The sequence below is a fragment of the Budorcas taxicolor genome, unplaced genomic scaffold (genome assembly GCF_023091745.1).
Source record: "Budorcas taxicolor isolate Tak-1 unplaced genomic scaffold, Takin1.1 scaffold381, whole genome shotgun sequence".
Classification (NCBI taxonomy): domain Eukaryota; kingdom Metazoa; phylum Chordata; class Mammalia; order Artiodactyla; family Bovidae; genus Budorcas; species Budorcas taxicolor.
Window position 1 is genome coordinate 67,230 of NW_026292240.1, and position 21,149 is coordinate 88,378.

A 21,149-nucleotide genomic window follows, 5' to 3' on the forward strand; every position below is an offset into this window, starting at 1 on the left:
GTCCCTCGGGTCTCTGAGGTCCACTCGACCCCATGGTCTCCGGGAAGATAAGGAACTCTGCTTCCCTACCTGCCCCATGAAGCCAGAAGCCCCTCAGAGGCAGCTACCAGCAGACACTCACTGGACACAGCCCCTGTTGCCTGTCAGGCATGGATCCCGCAGCCAGGCATCCTCTGCCGGCCAGAGCCTAGGGTTTGGGCCCTCGTGAGCTTTGGTGGGAGGGAAAGGAGGACTGGAGTGGGAGCCAGGAGTCTCGGGTCCTTGTCCCAGCTCAGTCATTCCCCACGTGAAGCTGGGGAGGCCCTTCCCTCCCGAGCCCTCCACGTCCCCATCTGTGCATTGGGCACATCTACGCTGTTCTCTTCGGGTCCTTATAATTCCAGCAGCCAGTCTCCAGGGCTCTGCAGAGGCAGTCCTGACCCAGCTCACAGCCCCTTTGGGCTGGATGTGCTGAAGGCATGCCCTGGGGTCAAGGGCAGAAGCTTGGGGGATGGGCAGAGTTGCTCTCAGATCCTAGCTCTGCCCTTTACCTGATGTGATCCTCGGTCCCCTCATTTATACAGTTAGGATGGGGTTGGAAACCTCACAGGACGGTTCTGGGGCTTCCTTAGCTTTTGCTCGTAGGTGCTCCGCTCCAGCAGTGGGCCTGGTTCCTGGTAATCAATCAATCATCTGTCTTCCTCATGGACCAGTGACGCTCCTGCTGTGCCAACGTGGGCCCCGGGGCAGGGGTCTTTTGGTGAAGAAAAAGGGCCATTGTGTCTGACCTTGGCCTTAACAATAAGGGCTTAGCTGTTGCTTGGGCAACTCCTCGGGAACTTGCCAGTGTCTTTCCTCCTTACATGGACTTTGACCCCCGCCCAGGTGACCTCGGGAGTGAGTCAGGAGTTTTCCTTTCTGCCTCTGTCGTGGGATTTTTGGCAGGCTGTGCCCTCCCTGCCACACCCTCCTGTATCTCAGGAGTGGAGGTCTCCCTCACCTGTCAGGTCTGGTACGTCTCCCACAGTGCCCCCACCTCAGCTCTGGGGTGGCCCAGCCTCCGATCTGGAGCTGGTTAGCTTTTGGAAAAAAACAGCCATGTGGAAACACCACCCACCCACTTCCCAAAGCCTGAGCTGAATGAGTGGACAAATCACAGGGAGGCCCAGCCCCACCCCTTCCCCCGACCCAGGGCTCTTTGCTCCAACTTAAAACCACAGTGGTGGCCTTTTCTCTGATTATAACAGCAATTTTGAAAACTTGAGGACGTTCAAAAAATTAATTAAAAATACCTTCACATTCCACCCAGAACAGTTCCTGCTAACGAACAGTTTGTGACACTTGCCAAGCGTCCAGGAGGTACTCCTGCCCCCAAAACTGCGGATGGGAAAGTAAGGCCAGAGGCACGAGCAGCAACCTGGTCAGGCTGCTGGTGTGTGTGTAGGGGGCTTCCCCAAGAGTTGCTGGCCCAGCACTACAAGGAGACCCTCGCTATGTTCCTGACACACTGCGTCGGGCGTCTCTCTGGATCTGTGGGGCGACCAGCTGGGAAGGGGCAGCTGGGATCACTCCCTGCTGCGAGGGAGCTGAGTCTTGGCTGTGTTTCCCCAAAGGGTTCTCTCACGTGTCTTCCTCACCAGCCTGTCCCCGGGGTCCCTCATACCCTCTGGCCTCGGAAGCCTGTGGGGAGGGGGTCGCCCCTCCCCCAGCTCTCTGCTCTGGGGAAGCAGGGCCCAGGCAGCTAGTTCCAGTGTGGTGGCCCAGAAAGCAGTGCTTGACTCAGGGCCAAGGCCCCCAGGGGCTGAGCTGTGTCCCCGCGCTCACTCCCAAGACACTGTGTCCCTTTGCCATTCAGAAAGCGTCACTTCGGGGAAGGCCAGTGGCCGGTTTTCAGAAGCAGCAGCCAGTTTGCAGAATGGCCCTGTCAGCTGCTGAGCAGGGCTGGCTGGAAGGGTGGGTGTGCTGACCGCCAGCCTTAGACACCAACTTCTCGGGCCTGGGGGTGGGGAACAGGGAGCCTGGCTTCCTTCGCCCTCATTCTGAAGGCCCAGCCCCCACCCCACGCCATTAGATCCCCCTTACTTTCCTCAGAGCAGCAGACAGATCTATAATCCTCTCAGGACCTAGAGAGTCTCAGGGGATCAAGGGTGGGGGTAGACACTCCTCCCCCAGGCCCTCTTACACCTTTGGAATGCAAAGCCGCTCAGAGCCTGTCTGCTGGCCCAACACCCACCCTGCATTCCATCTCATCCCATGTTGCCACTGGTGGCCTCAGTTCAGTTCAGTGGCTCAGTCGTGTCCAACTCTGCGACCCCATGGACTGCTGCACCGCCTAAGCTGGTGGCCTGGGCACTGTCTGATCCTCGCCCAGCAGAGGGGCAGGCGTGGGTCGGATGGTCCAGTCAGTGGCAGCCCCTGGACTGGAACTCAGGTGTCCTCTTGCCTGCCGGGACCCTGCTGGGACACAACTTGTAGGCACCTTGTAAACAGCAGGTTTCTGAAAAGAAATTGAAAGGGGACAGCTCAGATAGAAGCCTTGTAGAGATCAGGACTGGCTAATCCTGGATTAGCTGGGGGGTGGGGAAAGGGATGGCTCCAGGATGTGGGGCAGAGACAAGGCGGCCCCACCAAAGGACAGAAGTGAGACGGCTGGTGCGGAGAAGGGCTGGGGGCTACACTGGGTTTTCTCTGGGTGAGGTCAGGGAAAGACGGGAGGCCAGGATTCTGGTTTTCTCTGGGCAGAGAAGGGTTAAACGTTCTTGGGCTTCCCAGGCTTCCGCCTCTCTCCCCTCCTGAACTTTTCCCTCTCCAGCCTCGGCCTCCGTACCCAGAGCCACCAGCCACCCTTGCGCCCTGCCCCGGGTCATCATGGCCTGCCTGAGTCCCTCACAGCTCCAGAAGGTAGGGGCCTGCCGGTTGGGAGACCCCAAGGGTCAGATAAATATAAGGGGCCCCTCAAAACTTGAACTAGTCCAGGAAACTCGACCCCGCCCCGTTGTATTTTTCGGAACGGGAAACTGAAGCCCAGAGTGGTCGGTTCACAGCCACGACCCCTAACTTCTGCACACACAGCCAGGGGCCGTCCAGGTCACCGCACCCGCGGTGGTGGGGGAACGTGTAGGTGACAATACCAGGCTAAAACACAGGGTCTTGAGAGCTGGGGGTCGGGGTGGGGCCGAGGGTCTGGGAAGGGGCGGGCCGGGCAAGGGGGCGGGCCCGCTGAGCCCACCCCTCACCCAAGGCGCTTGGCTGTGGAACCAGCCGCGGGCGTTCCAGCGAGCCTGTGTGCTAAGTCGCTTCAGTCTTGTCCCAGTCTTTGCGACCCTACGGACTGTATCCCACCAGGCTCCTCTGTCCATGGGATTCTCCAAGCAAAAATACTGGAGTGGGTTGACATGCCCTCCTCCAGGGGAACTTCCGGACCCAGGGATCCGACCTGCATCTCTTAAGTCTCCTGCATTGACAGGCGGGTTCTTTACCATTAGCGCCACCTGGAAAGAGCTAAGCCTTGGGAATTAGAGCGACGGAGACGTTTGAAAAGAGAAAAAAACTGACCCTTGTGATTTGTTCCTGGTGGCAAGAGGAAAATGGGAAAAAAAAAATTACAGAAAATCTCAAAAAAGAAAATTAAAACATCCCATACATTTCCTGGATATGGCAACCCACTCCAGTATTCTTGCCTGAAGAATCCCATGGACAGAGGAGCCTGGTGAGCCGCACAGTCCATAGGGTCGCGAAGAGTCGGACACGACTGAAGCGACTGAGCAAGCGCGCACGCGTACATTACCTACGCTGAGACAGTATGTTGGTATACAGCCCTTGAATCGCTGAAAGGTCCGGGGAATTCCCCGGTGGTCCCGTCGTTAAGACTTGGCCTTTCCACTGCGGAGGGCACAGGGTTTGATGCCGGGACTGGGAATTAAGATCCCGGAAGCCGCACTGTGGGGCCAAATAAAATCAAAGGTCCATCACAATTATTGTTGTGTCTGACTAGGTTGTGTACGACTCTTTGTGACTCCAAGGACTGCAGCACACCAGGCTTCCCTGTTCTTCACTATATCCTGGAGTTTGCTCAAACTCATGTCCATTGAGTCGGTGATGCCATCCAACCATCTCATCCTCTGTCATTCCCTTCTCCTGCCTTCAATCTTTCCCAGCATCAGGATCTTTTCTAATGAGTCAGCTGTTTGTATTAGGTGGCCAAAGGATTGGAGCTTCAGCTTCAGCATCAGTCCTTCCAATGAACATTCTGGGTTGGCTTCCTTTAGGATTGTTTGATCTCCTGCTGTCCAAGGGACTCTCAAGAGTCTTCTCCAGCACAATTCGAAACCATCAATTCTTGGGTCCTCAGCCTTCTTTATGGTCCAACTGTTACATCCAAACGTGACTACTGGAAAAAAAGTAGATTTGACTAGACAGACCTTTGTCTGCAAAGTGATGTCTCTGCTTTTTAACATACTGTCTAGGTTTGTCATTGCTTTTCTTCCAAGGAGCAAACATCTTTTAATCTCATGGTTGCAGTCACCATCCACAGTGATTTTGGACCCCAAGAAAATAAAATATGTCATGGTTTCCACTTTTTCCCCTTCTGTTTGCAAAGAAGTCATAGGACTGACTGGATGCCATTGATCTCAGTTTTTTGAATGTTGAGGGTTAAGCCTGGTTTTCACTCTCTTCTTTTACCCTCATCAAGAAGCTCTTTAATTCCTCTTCACTTTCTGCCGTTAGAGTGGTATCATCTGCATATCTGAGGTTGTTGATATTTCTCATGGTAATCAGCTGACTCATTAGAAAAGACCCTGATGCTGGGAAAGATTAAAAGCAGGAGAAGAAGGGGATGACAGAAGAGGAGATGGTTATATGCATCACTGAAGCAATGGACATGAATTTGGGCAAGCTCCAGGAGATGGTGAAGGACAAGGAAGCTTGGTGTGCTCCAGTCCATGGGATCACAAAGACTCTGACACGACTGAGGAACTGAATAGCAAATCTTGATTCCAGCTTGTGATTCATCCAGCTTGGCATTTCACATGATGAAGCAACAGTTAGAACTGGACATGGAACAACAGACTGGTTCCAAATAGGAAAAGGAGTACGCCAAGGCTGTATATTGTCACCCTACTTATTTAACTTATATGCAGAGTACATCATGAGAAACACTGGGCTGGAGAAAGCACAACTTGGAATCAAGATTGCCAGTAGAAATGTCAATAACCTCAGATATGCAGATGACACCACCCTTATGGCAGAAAATGAAGAAGAACTAAAGAGCCTCTTGATGAAAGTGACAGAGGAGAGTGAAAAAGTTGGCTTAAAGCTCAACATTCTGAAAACGAAGATCATGGCATCCGGTCCCATCACTTCATGGCAAATAGATGGGGAAACTGGCTGAGTTTATTTTTCTGGGCTCCAAAATCACTGCAGATGGTGACTGCAGCCATGAAATTAAAAGACACTTACTCCTTGGAAGGAAAGTTATGACCAACCTGGACAGCATATTAAAAAGCAGAGACATTACTTTGCCAACAAAGGTCCGTTTAGTCAAGGCTATAGTTTTTCCAGTGGTCATGTATGGATGTGAGAGTTGGACTATGAAGAAAGCTGAGCGCCGAAGAATTGATGCTTTTGAAGTGTGGTGTTGGAGAAGACTCTTGAGAGTCCCTTGGACTGCGAGGAGATCCAACCAGTCCCTCCTAAAGGAGATCAGTCCTGGGTTTTCACTGGAAGGACTGATGTTGAAGTTGAAACTCCAATATTTTGGTCACCTGATGCAAAGAGCTGACTCATTGGAAAAGACCCTGATGCTGGGAAAGATTGAGGGCAGGAGGAGAAGGGGACGACAGAGGATGAGATGGTTGGATGGCATCACCGACTCAATGGACATGGTTTTGGGTGGACTCCAGGTGTTGGTGATGGATAGGGAGGCCTGGTGTGCTGCTGTTCATGGGGTTGCAAAGAGTTGGACACAACTGAGCAACTGAACTGAACTGAACTGATTCTTTATATAAGTTAAATAAGCAGAGTGACAATATACAGCTTTGACATACTCCTTTCCCAATTTGGAACCAGTCTGTTGTTCCATGTCCAGTTCTAACTGTTGCTTCTTGACCTGCATATAGATTTTTCAGGCGGCAGGTAAGGTGGTCTGGTATCCCCATCTCTTTAAGAGTTTTCCACAGTTTGTTGTGATCAACACAGTCAAAGGCTTTAGTGTGGTCAATGAAGCAGAAGTAGATGTTTTTCTGGAATTCCTTTGCTTTTTCTATGATCCAACAGATTTTGGCCATTTGATTTCTGGTTCCTCTGCCTTTTCTAAATCCAGTTTATACATCTGGAAGTTCTCGGTTCGTAGACTATTGAAGTCTAGCTTGAAGAATTCTGAGCATTACCTTTCTAGCATGTGAAATGAGCACAATTGTATGGTAGTTTGAACATTCCTAGGTATTGCCTTTCTTTGGGATTGGAACGAAAACTGACCTTTTCCAGTCCTGTGGCTATTGCTGCATTTTCCAAATTTGCTGGCATATTGAGTGCAGCACTTTCACAGCATCATCTTTTAGACTTTGAAATAGCTCAACTGGAATTCCATCACCTCCACTAGCTTTGTTCATGTAATGCTTGCTACATGCAAAGTCAAGGCCCACTTGACTTTGCATTCCAGAATGTCTGGCTCTAGGTACATGACCACACCATCGTGATTATCTGGGCCATTAAGAACCTTTTTGGATAGTTCTTCCGTGTATTCTTACAGATGGTAGAACTGCCCATTCAACATGTTTCCCCAAGCTACTACTATGTGCCAGGCACAGTACTGGGACCTAGAACTCCTTCTGTCCCCTGGGCCTTCACACAGCCCTCTGTGGAGGGACAGGTGGGACCCCACTAGACAGCATTTGCCCAAGTTCTTGCAAATTAGAATACTAATTTGTATTTGGCTCTTTTTTGTTGTTCTTGTCCAGTCACTTAGTCATGTCCAACTCTTTGCAGCCTCATGGATTGCAGCATACCATGCTGCCCTGTCCTTCACTATCTCCCAGAGTTGCTCAAACTCATGTGCATTGCGTCACTGATGCCATCCAACCACCTCATCCTCTGTCACCCACTTCTCCTGCCCTCAGTCTTTCCCAGCATCAAGATCTTTTCCAGTGAGTCGGCTCTTCAGTACATTTATTTATTTAGCTGGGCTGGGCTTTAGTCGAAGCACTCGGGATCTTTTATCTTCTTTTCGATATGTGGGATCTTTAGTTGTAGCCTGTGAACACTTAGTCCTGGCATGTGGGATCTAGTTCCCCCTGCATTAGGAGCAGCGGGGAGTCTTAGCTGCTGAACCACCAGGGAACTCCCATGACTTCTTTTTCTAATCTCACAATATATCTAGAACACATTCCCATGTCAGTAAATATTTTTCTATCACCTGTGTTATATTCCAGGGAGATAAAGCATACTTTGTGTAACAGATTCCCCTGTATACTGGTTTGTTGGATGTCTATCTCCTTTCCTAGACCAGGTCTGGGAGGCAGGCATCATGGATGGCTTGTTGATGACTGAATCTCCAGCTCCTAAAGCCATGTCTGGTGCACAGTAGATGTACAGTCAATGTTGGTTGGTTAAATGAATGAGGTTGTATCCCCATGTGACTCAAGCCCACTGGAAGGTTACAGTGGGGACATCTCTGCTTCCACTCCCCTTCATTCAAGCAGCCAACACTCACTGCCCTTCACTGGACATAGGCACCATGGCCCGGGAGGCGGGCAGAGCAACGAATAGGTCGCTAGGTCCTGCCTTCAGACAGCTTCTGGTTTGGGGAGGGGTCAGATCAGTCCTCATGAAGAGCGTTTGAGAATAGGGGGAAGCCTGAGTCTCCTGCCTGTCTGCCTGCAGTTTCAGGAGGATGGATTCCTGGTGCTGGAAGGGTTCTTATCTGCAGACAAGTGTGAGGTCATGCAGCAGAGGATTGGTGAGATCGTGGCCGAGATGGATGTCCCTCTCCACAGTCGCACGGAATTTTCTACCCAGGAGGAGGAGCAGCTGCGAGCCCAGGTAGGTGCCTGGAGCAGGTGGGGCTGGGACATGGTCTCTGATGGGTGGTGAAGCCTAAAACATCAGGTCCCAAGGCCCATGGGTTCAGTTTTTTGGCCTTGAAGCACTGCTCAGCTCTTAGTTCCCCAACCAGGGACAGAACCTGTACCCCCTGAAGTGGAAGCTCAGACTCGTAACCACGAGCCACCAGGGGAGTCCCCCCATCAGCTCATTCTGACACTGAGTCAGGCCTTGAACTTTCTCAAGGCACCAGACTGTGTCTTCTTTGCCTATTTCCTTCACTCCCTACTATGAATTTATAAAGTCAACATTATTGCCCCCATTTTACAGATAAATTAAGGATAATTGAAGTTCAGTTCACATGCCCCAAACTACACAGTTAATCACTAATAGTTCAGTTCAGTTCAGTCGCTCAGTCGTGTCCGACTCTTTGCGACTCCATGAACCGCAGCATGCCAGGCCTCCCTGTCCATCACCAACTCCTGGAGTCCACCTAAACCCATGTCCATTGAGTCGGTGATGCCATCCAACCATCTCATCCTCTGTCGTCCCCTTCTCCTCCTGCCCTCAATCTTTCCCAGCATCAGGGTCTTTTCCAATGAGTCAGCTCTTTGCATCAGGTGGCCAAAATATTGGAGTTTCAACTTCAACATCAGTCCTTCCAATGAAAACCCAGAACTGATCTCCTTAAGGGTGGACTGGTTGGATCTCCTCGCAGTCCAAGGGACTCTCAAGAGTCTTCTCCAACACCACACTTCAAAAGCATCAATTCTTCGGCGCTCAGCTTTCTTCATAGTCCAACTCTCACATCCATACATGACCACCGGAAAAAACATAGCCTTGACTAGACGGACCTTTGTTGGCAAAGTAATGTCTGCTTTTTAATATGCTGTCCAGGTTGGTCATAACTTTCCTTCCAAGGAGTAAGTGTCTTTTAATTTCATGGCTGCAGTCACCATCTGCAGTGATTTTGGAGCCCAGAAAAATAAACTCAGCCACTGTTTCCACTGTTTCCCCATCTATTTGCCATGAAGTGATGGGACCGGATGCCATGATCTTCGTTTTCAGAATGTTGAGCTTTAAGCCAACTTTTTCACTCTCCTCTTTCACTTTCAAGAGGCTCTTTAGTTCTTCTTCATTTTCTGCCGTAAGGGTGGTGTCATCTGCATATCTGAGGTTATTGATATTTCTACTGGCAATCTTGATTCCAAGTTGTGCTTTCTCCAGCCCAGCGTTTCTCATGATGTACTCTGCATATAATAAATATATTAACAACCACGAAACAAATTGTGGTCCAGGCTCAGTAATGGGGACTCACTCTTACTCATGGCAATGAGCTTCTGCCATCTGGTGGGCATAAAGGGAATCACAATGACTGGAAGGCTTACTATGCAGAGAATGGGGACTTTAGAAGGAAAGGGGGTTTATAGGACGACAGCTTTGCTCCCAACAGTAGGTTTCATTTCGCTGTACTGGTATCCAGCATATCCTCAATATTCACTACTGATACTGTGAAAGACTTTGAAATGGATGTTTAAAAAAGATCAGCAGGTGTCCTGTTCAGCTCTTCTTTACCTGCACTTTTCATTATTTTTTAAGTTGACAATCCTGCAAGTTTTGTGATAACTCAATGATACTTGTCCATAGAAATGGGCATGAACTGGGTCTGGCAGGATGCAATTATTGATTGTCCCCGTGGCTATATCAGTTTTGCATTGATCTCTAAATTCATTTCAGCGTTTCTCATTGCCTATATTTGTGTGATTCTTGAAATTCTCCTTTGAACATGTAGCTGGTTCCTTTGTGAATTCCTGAGTTTAGTAACATCTTTGACACGCATGTAGCATCATTGTCTTTAATATTATTATCCGTTATAAGATTGAGGGCAGGAGGAAAAAGGAACGACAGAGGATGAGATGGTTGGACAGCGTCACCAACTCAATGGACATGGGTTTGGGTGGATTCCTGGAGTTGGTGATGGACAGGGAGGCCTGGCGTGCTGCGGTTCATGCGGTGGCAAAGAGTCGGACATGACTGAGCGACTGAACTGAACTAAACTGATGCTTCTCAGACTTGTTTCCCTCACTCTGATCCTAGTACAGAGGAGCTGAGAATGTTAGAAAAAACCTTTCAGTTTTCAGTGGGAAGCTGAAAGTTTTCAAAGAACCGCGATGAGTCACTGAGTTGAGCCAGGCAGGCACCTGTGAGAGCAGATGTGTTCAGGTGAGGAAGAGGTGGGGCTCTGCCACCTGGGAACCCAGGTAGGGGCATCACTCAACTGTCCTTAAGGCACCACGCGGGGAGGAAGATTATACGTGTGTGTGTTGTGTATATATAGTCTTCTTTCCATGGTGACATAGGCACAATTGAGTGACACCAATGCCCCTACTTGGAAGGAAGATTATGTATACGTGTGTATCGTGCATGGGCTTGCCTGGTGGCTCAGACGTTAAAGAATCTGCCCGCGATGCGGGAGACTGGGGTTCGATCCCTGGGTCAGGAAGGTCCCCTGGAGAAGGGAATGGCAACCCACTCCAGTATTCTTGCCTGGAGAATCCCATGGGCAGAGGAGCCTGGCGGACTACAGTCCACGGGGTTGCAAAGAGTTGGACACGACTGAGCGACTTACACTTTCACTTTTACTTTTCATTGAGTCTGTTCATGTATATATGGTATGGTGATCATGTGTGACCAAAGCCACAAGAAAACATGGGACATCCTCCTGGAGCATCATTTTCATATGATGCTAAGAAATTTCAAATGTGATATTAAAACTAACAAGGCGAAGTTATTAAGAAAAAGATTAGTAATAGCTTATATTTAGAGAGCACTTAGCCATGCCCTCACTGAGTGTTTTCTATAATAATAAGGGCAGATATTCGCATGACACCACATTCCAAGGACTGTTCTGGAGCCTTGTGTGTCTGTGTGTACACGTGTGTGTGCACATGTACGTGCTCAGTCATGTCCAACTCTTTGTGACGCCATGAACTGTAGCCCACCAGGCTCCTCTGTCCATGGGATTTCCCAGGCAAGAACACTGGAGTGCGCTGCCATTTCCTTCTCCAGGAGATCTTTCCCCACTCAGGCATTGAACCCATACCTCCTGCATTGGCAGGTGAATTCCTTACCACCGCGGCCCCTGGAAGCCCAGTAATAATGAGGGGCAGATATTCACATGACACCACATTCCAAGCAACTGTCCTAGTGCTTTCCATATGTTGTTCAGTCACCAACTAAACCACATGCTCCCTACAACACCTTATGAGATAGGTGGCTTTAATAGCCTGTGTATTTTATGAGGAAACCAAACCCAGAGAGGTTCAGTAATGTGGTTGTGGTCACAGCCTGTCAGTGGCAGAGCTGGGATTTGAACCCCAATATTCTAGCTCCAGGGTTTCCCAAGTGGCCCAAAGCTCCCTGGGAACCAGGCCTCTTTGATCATGCCATTATCGGGTATGAGTCATGTGATTTATTAAGAGGTTTCCAGGGCGACTTCCTGATGGTCCAGGGGTAAGATTCTATGCTCCCAATGCAGGGGGCCCAGGTTCCATCCCTGATCAAGGAACTAGGATCCCACATTCCGCAACTAAGAGCCCACATACCGCGACTAGAAAAAAGATCCCGTGTGTCACAATTAAGACCTGGTGCAGACAAATACATAAATTAATTAATTTAAAAAAAAGAGGTTTCCAAAAATTTCCATGCTTGTAGCTTCAGACTGTTCTGTCAGGCCCTCGGGTTTGCAGTTTACCATCTGTGTCGCATTGAGCAAGTCTGAGAAGCATCAGTGGAGTCTGCAGCTCTGTGCTGGGTGCCGGGGTAGGGGGGCCTCTGAATCCTCTTCCCTCTCTGCCAGGCCCACTTGTGACCCCGGGATGCTCTCTCAGTCCCTCTGATGTCCCCTCTCCACAGGGCAGCACAGACTATTTCTTAAGCAGTGGTGACAAGATTCGATTCTTCTTTGAGAAAGGCGTCTTTGACAAACAAGGTTTGGAACTGGGGCCCTACACTGGCTAGACTTGGGTGTCTGCCCCCCGGGGCTGGGGGGTTGGTGCACTGAGGCCAGCTGTCTGCGGGTAGCTGGACTCTAGTTCTTCTGCCTTGACCTGTTCTTTGTGCCACAGGAAATTTCCTGGTTCCACCGGAGAAATCCATCAACAAAATTGGCCATGGTAAGCAGGATCTTGGGTGAACCTAAGGTCTAAAGAGTTGGGGGGGCCTTCCCTCAAAGCACACAGTAAGTTAGTAGCCCAAAAGATAGCATTTCTGGGTTCAGGCTCCTCCTTGGGCCCTGCCCTCCATTCCTTCATTATAAACAAGCGGAAAGCTTAATGTACGGAAAATAGTGAAGCACATCAAAGTGAAGCCTGATCCTGGGTGTGCAGGCCGAGGCCCGGGAGGGGACTGGGGACTGGCTCTTCATCTCACCTTTGTCCCGCAGCCCTGCATGCCCATGACCCAGTCTTCAGGCGTGCCACACACTCCCCCAAGGTGCAGGTGAGCAGGGGTGTCGGCGAGGGCGGGCAGGTAGGCCAGATGTGAGTGTGGGCAGGCTGGCTGTGTGACCTCTGCCCCCTTCCAGGCTTTGGCCAGAAGTCTGGGCCTCCAGATGCCTGTGGTGGTGCAGAGCATGTATATCTTTAAGGTGAGCACCCCACCCTCCCCAGGCCTCAGTTTATCCTCTATAAAATGGGCACAGTGCTTAAACCAGCCCCTCCTTCAAGGGCCACAAGCTGTCTCCCTAAAGAATTACTACTCAGTGGGCAAGGGAACATGAAAATTGGTCTCCCCTGGTTAGGATGCCTGGCATTCCCTTGGCTCTCAGTTACAATTTAGCAGCAGAAGGGAAGGGGGCCCAAGGGCTGCCTCCTCCTTTCGTTGGCTATTGAAATGCCTTGCTCTCAGTTTTCAAGGCCCAGCCCAGCACCACCTCCTCCAAGAAGCCTTCCAACTCCCTTGGGAAGAGAGGACCCATCTCTGACCCTGAAGCCTAGAGGCTTAACTGCTGGTCTGGGCCCCAGTTTCTCCCACTGCCCCTCACTTCTGCCTTGTGTCTTTAAAAACAAACAACTAATTTTATGTTTGGTTGCGTCAAGTCTTTGCTGTGGCACATGGGCTCAGTAGGTGCAGTGCGTGGGCTTAGCTGCTCTGTGGCCTGTGGAATCTTAGTTCCCCAACCAGGGATCAAACCCACATCCTCTGCATTGAAAGGTGGATTCTTAACCACCTGACCACCGGGGAAGTCCCCTGCCTTGTGTTCTTGTTAGGCATGTGAGTCTTCTCTTCCCAGAGAAGTTTGAAGGTGTCTGAAGGCGTGTTCAGACTGGGAGCTCCCTGCCAGGCAGGGTTGTTTTTCTCTCTGCAGCCCTCCTGGGCTGGCACAGTAGGTGCTGGGTGCCGATGGGGAAGCCTGGGAGATAAACACCTGTGGCAGGGGCAGGAGCATCCCACTGAGATGACTCAGAGCAGCGCCCCCCCACCCCCTCCCTGCTCTCACCTGGCCCCTCCCCTTTCTTGCAGCAACCTCACTTTGGAGGTGAAGGTGAGCCAAGAGCAGGCTGGGGCCCTGGCAAAGGTCCTGGTGGGAGATCTGGGACATCAATCATTGTCAGGGCCCCAGAGGGACCAGCCTCCTCTGCTGTTTCCAGAGTGAACTAGTGGGGTGGGGTGGGGGGGGGTGGTCCCGGAGTCCTTGACACAGTGGTTCCCAAACCTGGTAGCAACCTGCTTGTGGGTTAAAAATGCACATTCCTGGGCCCCATTCTCTGAGATCTTGAGGGAACCAAGGGCCTGGGAATCTGTATTTTACCAAGTTCCCTGGAGGGCTGATTCAGCATAGAAATTGCTGATCTGATTACACACCTGCTGGAATCACAGTTACCCTTTCCCGCCTCCCTTATGGGCGATGATCCCCTTCTCTCGCATACCTCCAGTGACAGAGGGCTCACTCCCCTGCAGGCAGCTCTTCCCTTCCTGCACAAGCCCAAGTCCTTCCTCTGTAAGGCCCCTTCCTCTCCACCAAGCCCAAGGACAGTCTCCCGAAGGGGGTGACCATCCTCTCCCTGAGCCGTCTTTGTTGTCTCTTAATCCGGCACCCCCAGCTCCTTCAGCCTTTCCTCCTCCCAGTGTTTTGGGGGGCCCACCATTAGGACACCTTTGTTTGGACACTGGATTGTCAAAGTCTCTCGTAAAGTTTGGTGTTCAGAAAGCACACAGTTCCTCGGGAAAGGCCGAGCACCCACTTTTGTTATTATAGATTCAGTTCCTCTGTTGAGTGGTCCTCCTTGGTGGCCTGGGCCCCAGCATCATGCAGGGGGTGTTTACAAGGGGGATTCTGTGTCTGTCCCTTGCTTTGCACCCAACTTCTCAGTCTTCAGCCCCTGGGGGCTTACACTGGGCCATCTGGTGGCCAAGGTGCCCTCCCTGCCTAAGGACAGTGGCTTGAGTTACCTGCTGCAACGAAACAATAGCCGCTGCTTTCTAGGCTGCAGTTACAATGTTGAGCATATATTGCCTCATGGGATTCTTCAGCAGCCTCGCAGTTAGGTTATCATAGGGACTGCTCTATGGTTTAGGAAATTGAAGTTTTGAGAGGGGATCTCTCTTGCCCAGAGTCTCCAGCCCAGGAAGTGGGGAGATTCTAACTGCTCCTGGGAGGACCAAGGAGTGAGTAGAATTGGGGCCCAGGTGAGGCGGGGTGGGGCTTCTCACACTCAGGTGGGCCTGCTGCAGTCACCCCTCACCAGGACGCCTCCTTCCTGTACACGGAGCCCCTGGGCCGGGTGCTGGGCCTGTGGATCGCTCTGGAAGACGCCATGCTGGAGAATGGCTGCCTCTGGTTTATCCCTGGCTCCCACACAGGTGAGGCCACCTCCCTCTCCCTGCTCACTTGTGCTCACCCTCCATGAGTGTACACGTGCGTGCTCGATCGTGTTGGACTCTTTGCGACCCCATGGACTGTAGCCCACCAGGCTCCTCTATCCATGGGATTTTTTAGGCAAGAATACTGGAGCAGGTTGCCATTTCCTACTCCAGGAGATCTTCCTAACCCAGGGATTGAACCCGTGTCTCCTGAATCTCCTGCATTAGCAGGCAGGTTCTTTTCCACTAAGCCATCTGGGAAGCCCCCCGCCCCCATGGGAGAAGGACCTGGAAAAAAAGAGAGGCTGAAGGCCCCACTTTGGCCTGCAGGTGGAGTGTCAAGAAGGATGGTCCGGGCCCCTGCTGGCTTGGCACCTGGCACCAGCTTCCTCGGGTCGGAGCCAACCCGGGATAACAGCCTCTTTGTGCCCACACCAGTGCTGAGAGGTAGGGGGTGCAGAGGGCAGGGAGCAGGGCCTGGAGGTGATGCCCAGGGGGTCTCTGCCTGCTCTGACCTGAGGGCCGGGGAGTCACAGCAGGAGGGAAGGTCGGGCGGGCACTGCGTGACTGACACCAGGGTCCCCCAGGCTGGGCTGGAATCCAATTGCTGCTACTTGCAGACTGTCTCTAAGAGCAAATGACTGAAACCCTCTGAGCCTGTTTCCCCAAACACAAGTGGGGAAGCCAGTGAGATGTTGTGTGTGAGATGGTGCAAAAGTGCTCAGAAATCCTGGCTGTCAGCACACACTTCCTTTTGATTTTTACGTTAGTATTTATTTGGTTGCATTGGGTATTAGTTGTGACGTGTGTGCTCAGGAGTTGCGCATGCAGGCAACTGCCTCGTGGCATGCAGAAGTCTTAGTTCCCCAGCCAGGGATTGAACTTGCATCTCCTGAATGGGAAGGCGGCTTCTTAACCACAGGACCACCAGGGAAGCCCCACACTCTTTCTTTCAGAAAAGGGAAACCGAGTTCCAAAGCTGTGTTCCCAGGTGAGGCCCCAGCTGGCTTCTGCCTGGTTCTGGAAATGGCGCAGAAGGCAATGCCACTGCCGAGGCTTGCGAGGGCGCGGGCCACGGTGCAAAGACTTGATCCTGGGGCAACCCACGTCCAACCGCACAGCCTGCAACCTGGGGCAGACTCCAGGCCCCTGAGGTTCCCGGGATGAGGATGGGGACAAAGAGGCCACACCACCGCTTGGAGGGAGGCGATTGCCCACCATGTCCCTTCCTGCCCCGAGTGCTCTCCTGACCTGCTGTGTCCCTGCCAGGGGCCCTCATCCTGATCCATGGAGAAGTAGTGCACAAGAGCGAGCGGAATTTCTCTGACCGCTCGCGCCACGCCTACACTTTCCACCTCATGGAGGCCGCTGGCACTGTCTGGAGCCCAGATAACTGGTAGGTGGCAGGGCTGTTGTGTGCCCCAGAGAGCTCCTGAGCAGGCCTGTCCTGGAGGCTCTGGACAGTGCTCTAGCCCAACGTCTTCCCCCTCATCCTCTGCAGGCTCCAGCCGACCCCTGAGCTGCCCTTTCCCCCACTGTACACCTAAAGGCCCTCTCAGGGCCGGGACACGTCCGCTCTTGGGTGAAGCTGCGGGCCACCAATGCCAGCGCCTTGCCCGACCGCCTGGCCTCAACAGGGAAGCCACGTCTCTCCTCCAGGGTTTTCCTCATGCTGGTGTCTCTGCAGACAGGCAGGCACGAGGTGGTAGCCTGGCAGCAGGAGCCCGGGCTGGGTGCTCTTCCCAACATCTCTCTCTGCTTTTCCCTACCCCAACACAACCTGCGCCGAGAGGCAGCCTCACAGCCATGAAAAGGGTTCTTGCTGCTTCTCTACCGGCTTCTCAGTCTTCTCCCCTCTCGATCGAAGTCTTGGTTAGTATGCTGGGAGACACTGAATAAACACGACTTCCGAATGCAGCATCTTGATCCTCCTTTCCCGGGCCGCCTTGCTCTCAACACAAGAGCCCTGGTAAGAGGCATCCCATGTGGTCCAGCCCTGTCTGGTGAGGTACATGTGATGTGGGTAACAGTACGTGACATTCAGTGGGCATTCGTGGCGCCAGGAGTTTCTGTGCTTACTCACTGAATCCTCACCCCTTTCAGGCAGGCGCTGTGTACAGAAGCTGACATGCAGGAAGGTTAAGTGATCTAAGTCTCACAGCCATTCAGGTGTTCGGCGAGGTCAGCTGGATGCAGGGCCTGTGCTCTGACCTCTATGCTCCCAGTTCTCCTTTTGGGGGAAAAGAGGACTGGAGCCTGCAATCCAGTCTTAAAGATTCTGGTCGCTTTCCAGCTCAGGCCAGGCCCGTCTCTCTGGGCCCACCAAGGGGCTGGACTAGGGCCTCCACAGGTCCCTCTTCTTGGGCATGCTCGACAGGCACCCAGATCTGCAGGAACAATTACCAAACCCCAAACCTGCTTGGCTGGGATCTGGTCCAGGGGTTGCAAACTGGGGGCCATTAGCCGATTTCACAACGCAGAAGTGCTCTGTCTGGGCCTCAGGATTAAAGCAAACAAACCAACCCACAACTTTTTAAAGCTGAGATTTCACATAATGATCCATGATTCTAAGCTGCCTTGAATGAGCCCGTCAATAGCCTGCGTCGAGAGTCTGGGCCTGTGGTCCAGCCTAGGTGACCGCTGGCTGGAGCTGGTCCTTACAGGCCCGTGTGCCCTTCCCTTCCCTTCCCCGCCTTCTCTCACTGTGTAATCTGCCTGGTCTCAGAGGCCTTAAGATTCTATGACCTTGATCCGACCCCTGCTGTATATGTGGACAAACCAAGGCCACCTGGGGAGTCAGGGGTCAAAGCCAGCATTCATCTACTCTGCACCCTAACATGGTGCTGCCTCCTTCAGCCAAGCAGTAGCGGCAGTCCGAGCAAAGGGAAGGGCTTGTTAACGCTTCTTTGAGGCCAGAGGAATGTCTCAATACCCTCCTCTGAGAAGGGCCTGCTGGTGACGCCCAGGCAGAAGCACAAGCTCCCAGCGCCCGGCTGCTTGCTTCCAGCCTTGGTGCGGCAGAGTTCTCACCTCTTCCTGCTAGGTCCCTCCCTGCTAGGCTGGTGAGAAGTGGGCAGAACCTTTGAGAAACCTGCTGTGCTATCTTCTCACTGATTGGAAATGTTCATCCACTCAACGAAGGTCTGCTGAGTTCTGGCCACCTGCCAGGCTGTGCTGGCACTGGGGGATACAGTGGGGAACCACGCAGCTTGGACTCCGTCCTCAGAGAGCGAGGCTGGAGCATGCCTACCCCTGGCTTCCCCAGCAGAGCGAGTCTGAACACTCAAGCTTCAACAGCCCCCTTGGCTCTAATTGCTCGCTCAGAGAAGAGACCCACACAGGTGTGGACATAACAGGAGGGCAAAGAGGTCTCAGGAGGGACTTGGACAAGGACACTGTGCTGTCCAGCTTGTCCATCATCAGCACCACTCAGTCAGGCAGCAGAGGCCTTGAGGCAGGGTGGGGTTGGCTCAAACAGGGAGTCAATCCAGGACCTGATCCTCTTCCTCCAGCCCTTCCAGGGGTGCAAGAAACAGATGCCCTCTCTCCCCCTCAGCTCTTCCTAAGCCAAATGGCAGAAACCACATGTACTTGGCTGTTTTCCTCTTGGACTCTCCTCCAAATGAAGCCAGAGGAGTAGGGTCATTCTACTCTCCAAGTACAACCCATATAACCTTTGGTTTGCTTGGCTTTTTGTTGAGCTAATGACTGGTCTTGGGTAACAAAGACACTGTCCCTCACTGATGTGGCCCTTTTGCACTTATGTGCAGGCCCTGGGCTGGACACCTCATTCACGTCACTTCACCAGACCCTCACCCCATGAGGTGCAGGATCTTATTACTATTCCCATTTGCAGGCAAGAGAACTGAGACCCAAAGAGATTAAGTGACTCGCACAGTTAAGAAGTGATTCAGCCAAATAGTCTGACAAGAGTTGACACCAGAAGCTGAAATGTTAACCCCTCTGCCCTACTACCTCCAGAGTCTACTCTGGCCCCTCAAGGATTGCAAGGCAGGGGCCCTATAGCACACTCAAGCTCTATGAGCTGGTGCACTAGACTTTAAAGCCTTTTTGCATTTTTAAATATCAGCAAAACTAAAACCAGGAGTGCTTTGATTTTTATTTTAAATCTGAATCAGTTGAAAAATTAAATCTGCTTCTTCCTATCTTGGCTCTTCAAGCCCAAGTGGCTGGCTGCTCTGGGGACCATTGGTCCTCCCCATGTCCCTGCTTCCTCCATCGCTAATGCACAGCAGCTAGGCCATCAGCAATATCAAGAGGTACAGAGGCAAAAGGAGATTGTCTATCTGCGTAGTGTAGGCTTCCAGGAGGGATACGGTGCTGATGGATCCCAAAATCCAAGCATAACTGTAGTTCAGGTCCACTCCACTGTCAAAGATTAAGATCAGAGCTACAGAAATGATCTGGGCAAATATAGATGTCATGGTTCCCTCAAAAGTCTTTTTGGTTCCAGGCCAGCGAATCTCCCCCATGGTACTGCCGAATATGGAGGCCACAGTGTCACCCACACCGACGGCCAGGACGCCTGCATAGGGCACTAGGGCCCTGGCTCCTCCTAAGCTACCCTTCTGTGTGCAGGGCCTGGGGACTAACCAGATGGGAAGAGACATGCCTAGGAGCAGGTAGATGTGGGTCAGGATGAGCGGCCCACTGTCTCGTTCATCCAGGAAGAGGGACAGAAGGCTTCGCAGGGTATGGCCCAGGGGCTTGATGCGGAAATAGCGCACATACTCCAGGAAGATGAAGACAGCCAGACATACGGTGGCGGCCACGTAGAGCAAGGGCCGGTCCAAGATGATACCTGGGATGTAGGTGGCTACCACAATGAAGTGGAAATACTTTCGAGCGATGGTGGAGGCCTGGTGCTTCTTGGACTCGGAAGATGACCGCTTGGCATTCTGGTACAGAACCACCAGGCAGGCCGCAGTGGCCAGCAGACACCAATAAGCTAGGAGGTAGACTCGGGTCTCTGTCTGGAAGAGGAATTGAAAAAGCCACAGCAGGGGGTTCCTGCAGATGAGGCGGTGCAGCCAGGGCAGGACGACGCCAAGGCCCAGGACGCAGGTCATGAGGTGGAAGAAGATGGAAGAGGCCCAGGTGCCCGAGTCCATGAATACAAAGAGGGTGCTGAAGAAGATGCCCATGAGCACCATGCCTACCACTACCACGAGCAGGAAGAAGTCCAAGGGGTCCCCCTGGCTTTCCACCACAGTGAGAGAGCGCTTGATGAGCTGGTTGAGCATGAAGCTGATGCCACCCAGGACCAGCAGCGCCTCTCCAGGGGTGAAGCAGCGAGGCAGCAGGTACAAGAGGATCATGTTGAGGTACACGAAGATCAGCAGGGCCTCCAGGACCTCGATCACCTCGCCAACACTCAGCGAGTGCTTCATGATGTAAATGATGACGCCTCCAGCCAAGCCCGAGATGACGCAGGTGTTGGTGGGCACCGGGCGAGTGATGCCCAGGGCCAATACTGAGGAGAAGAGGGCCACTGCCATGCCCGTGGCCGCCACCACAATTCCGAACCGCTCGAAATATGGGTTCCCCGCAGCCTGGCAGCGCTCCTTCATAACCAGTCCTAGCAAAGGCATGACCACCGAAGCGGGCAGTAGGCCGCTGTTCGCGGACATTCGGAACTGAAAGACCGCGCTTCCCTGCTGTAGGAGCCGGTCCCATTTGTACTGAACGTAGAAGGCCTGCACCGCGAGGGCCACGGCGCACCACGAGTATCGATCCCACACGGCTGCGTGGATGCTCAGCACCACTACGAACACCACCGCCGCCTCTGCCAGCACGGAGCCACTCAGCGGAGCCCCGGACCCAGGGGTCGGGGGCGCGCACTCTCGGGTCATGTCTCTAGACTCCGGACCCACGGAAAACCGGGGTGACTAGGGACGCCTTGGACTCTGGCCCTTTAACCCCCGCCCGGCAGACAGCGGTAGCTTCGCCTTGCCGGCTCCCTCCAGAAGGGAAGCTCCACTGTAGGCCACTCTATGCCGCCTGGGAGTCGGCGTCAGGCTTTCCTCCACCACTTCCCGCTCACGGCGTAGACGTCTCCCCTCTGCCACCTCCCTCACAGCCTCGGCCGCGCTTGCCTGGGGTTCCTCACCTCTCCCAGCAACGCCATGTTGGCCCCGCCCCCGCACCCACGTGACGAAAACCCGGTCCACGCCCTGGAAGCGCGCGGTCACGTGGGCGTGGCGTCTGGGGGCGGGGCTGGGGGCGCGCGCGCGCGCGAAGATGGC

At 52.8% G+C, this 21,149-nt stretch overlaps 2 protein-coding genes across 2 annotated transcripts; one reads left to right on the forward strand and one right to left on the reverse strand.

The window, feature by feature from the left end:
• The first annotated feature begins 2,811 nt into the window (after nucleotides 1-2,811).
• Nucleotides 2,812-16,531, forward strand: LOC128071359 (phytanoyl-CoA dioxygenase domain-containing protein 1). Its single transcript, XM_052664251.1, has 11 exons — nucleotides 2,812-2,880; nucleotides 7,861-8,019; nucleotides 11,935-12,010; nucleotides 12,147-12,194; nucleotides 12,464-12,519; nucleotides 12,605-12,667; nucleotides 13,543-13,564; nucleotides 14,755-14,883; nucleotides 15,214-15,330; nucleotides 16,153-16,279; nucleotides 16,385-16,531. Exons 1-11 carry the CDS (start codon nucleotides 2,848-2,850, stop codon nucleotides 16,428-16,430), a joined length of 876 nt encoding a protein of 291 aa, XP_052520211.1. The 5' UTR covers nucleotides 2,812-2,847; the 3' UTR covers nucleotides 16,431-16,531.
• A 2,454-nt stretch (nucleotides 16,532-18,985) lies between these two features.
• On the reverse strand, nucleotides 18,986-21,037 carry LOC128071358 (dolichol kinase-like). The gene has a single exon (XM_052664250.1). It carries the CDS (start codon nucleotides 20,754-20,756, stop codon nucleotides 19,140-19,142), a length of 1,617 nt encoding a protein of 538 aa, XP_052520210.1. The 5' UTR covers nucleotides 20,757-21,037; the 3' UTR covers nucleotides 18,986-19,139.
• Between the last annotated feature and the right edge of the window lie 112 nt (nucleotides 21,038-21,149).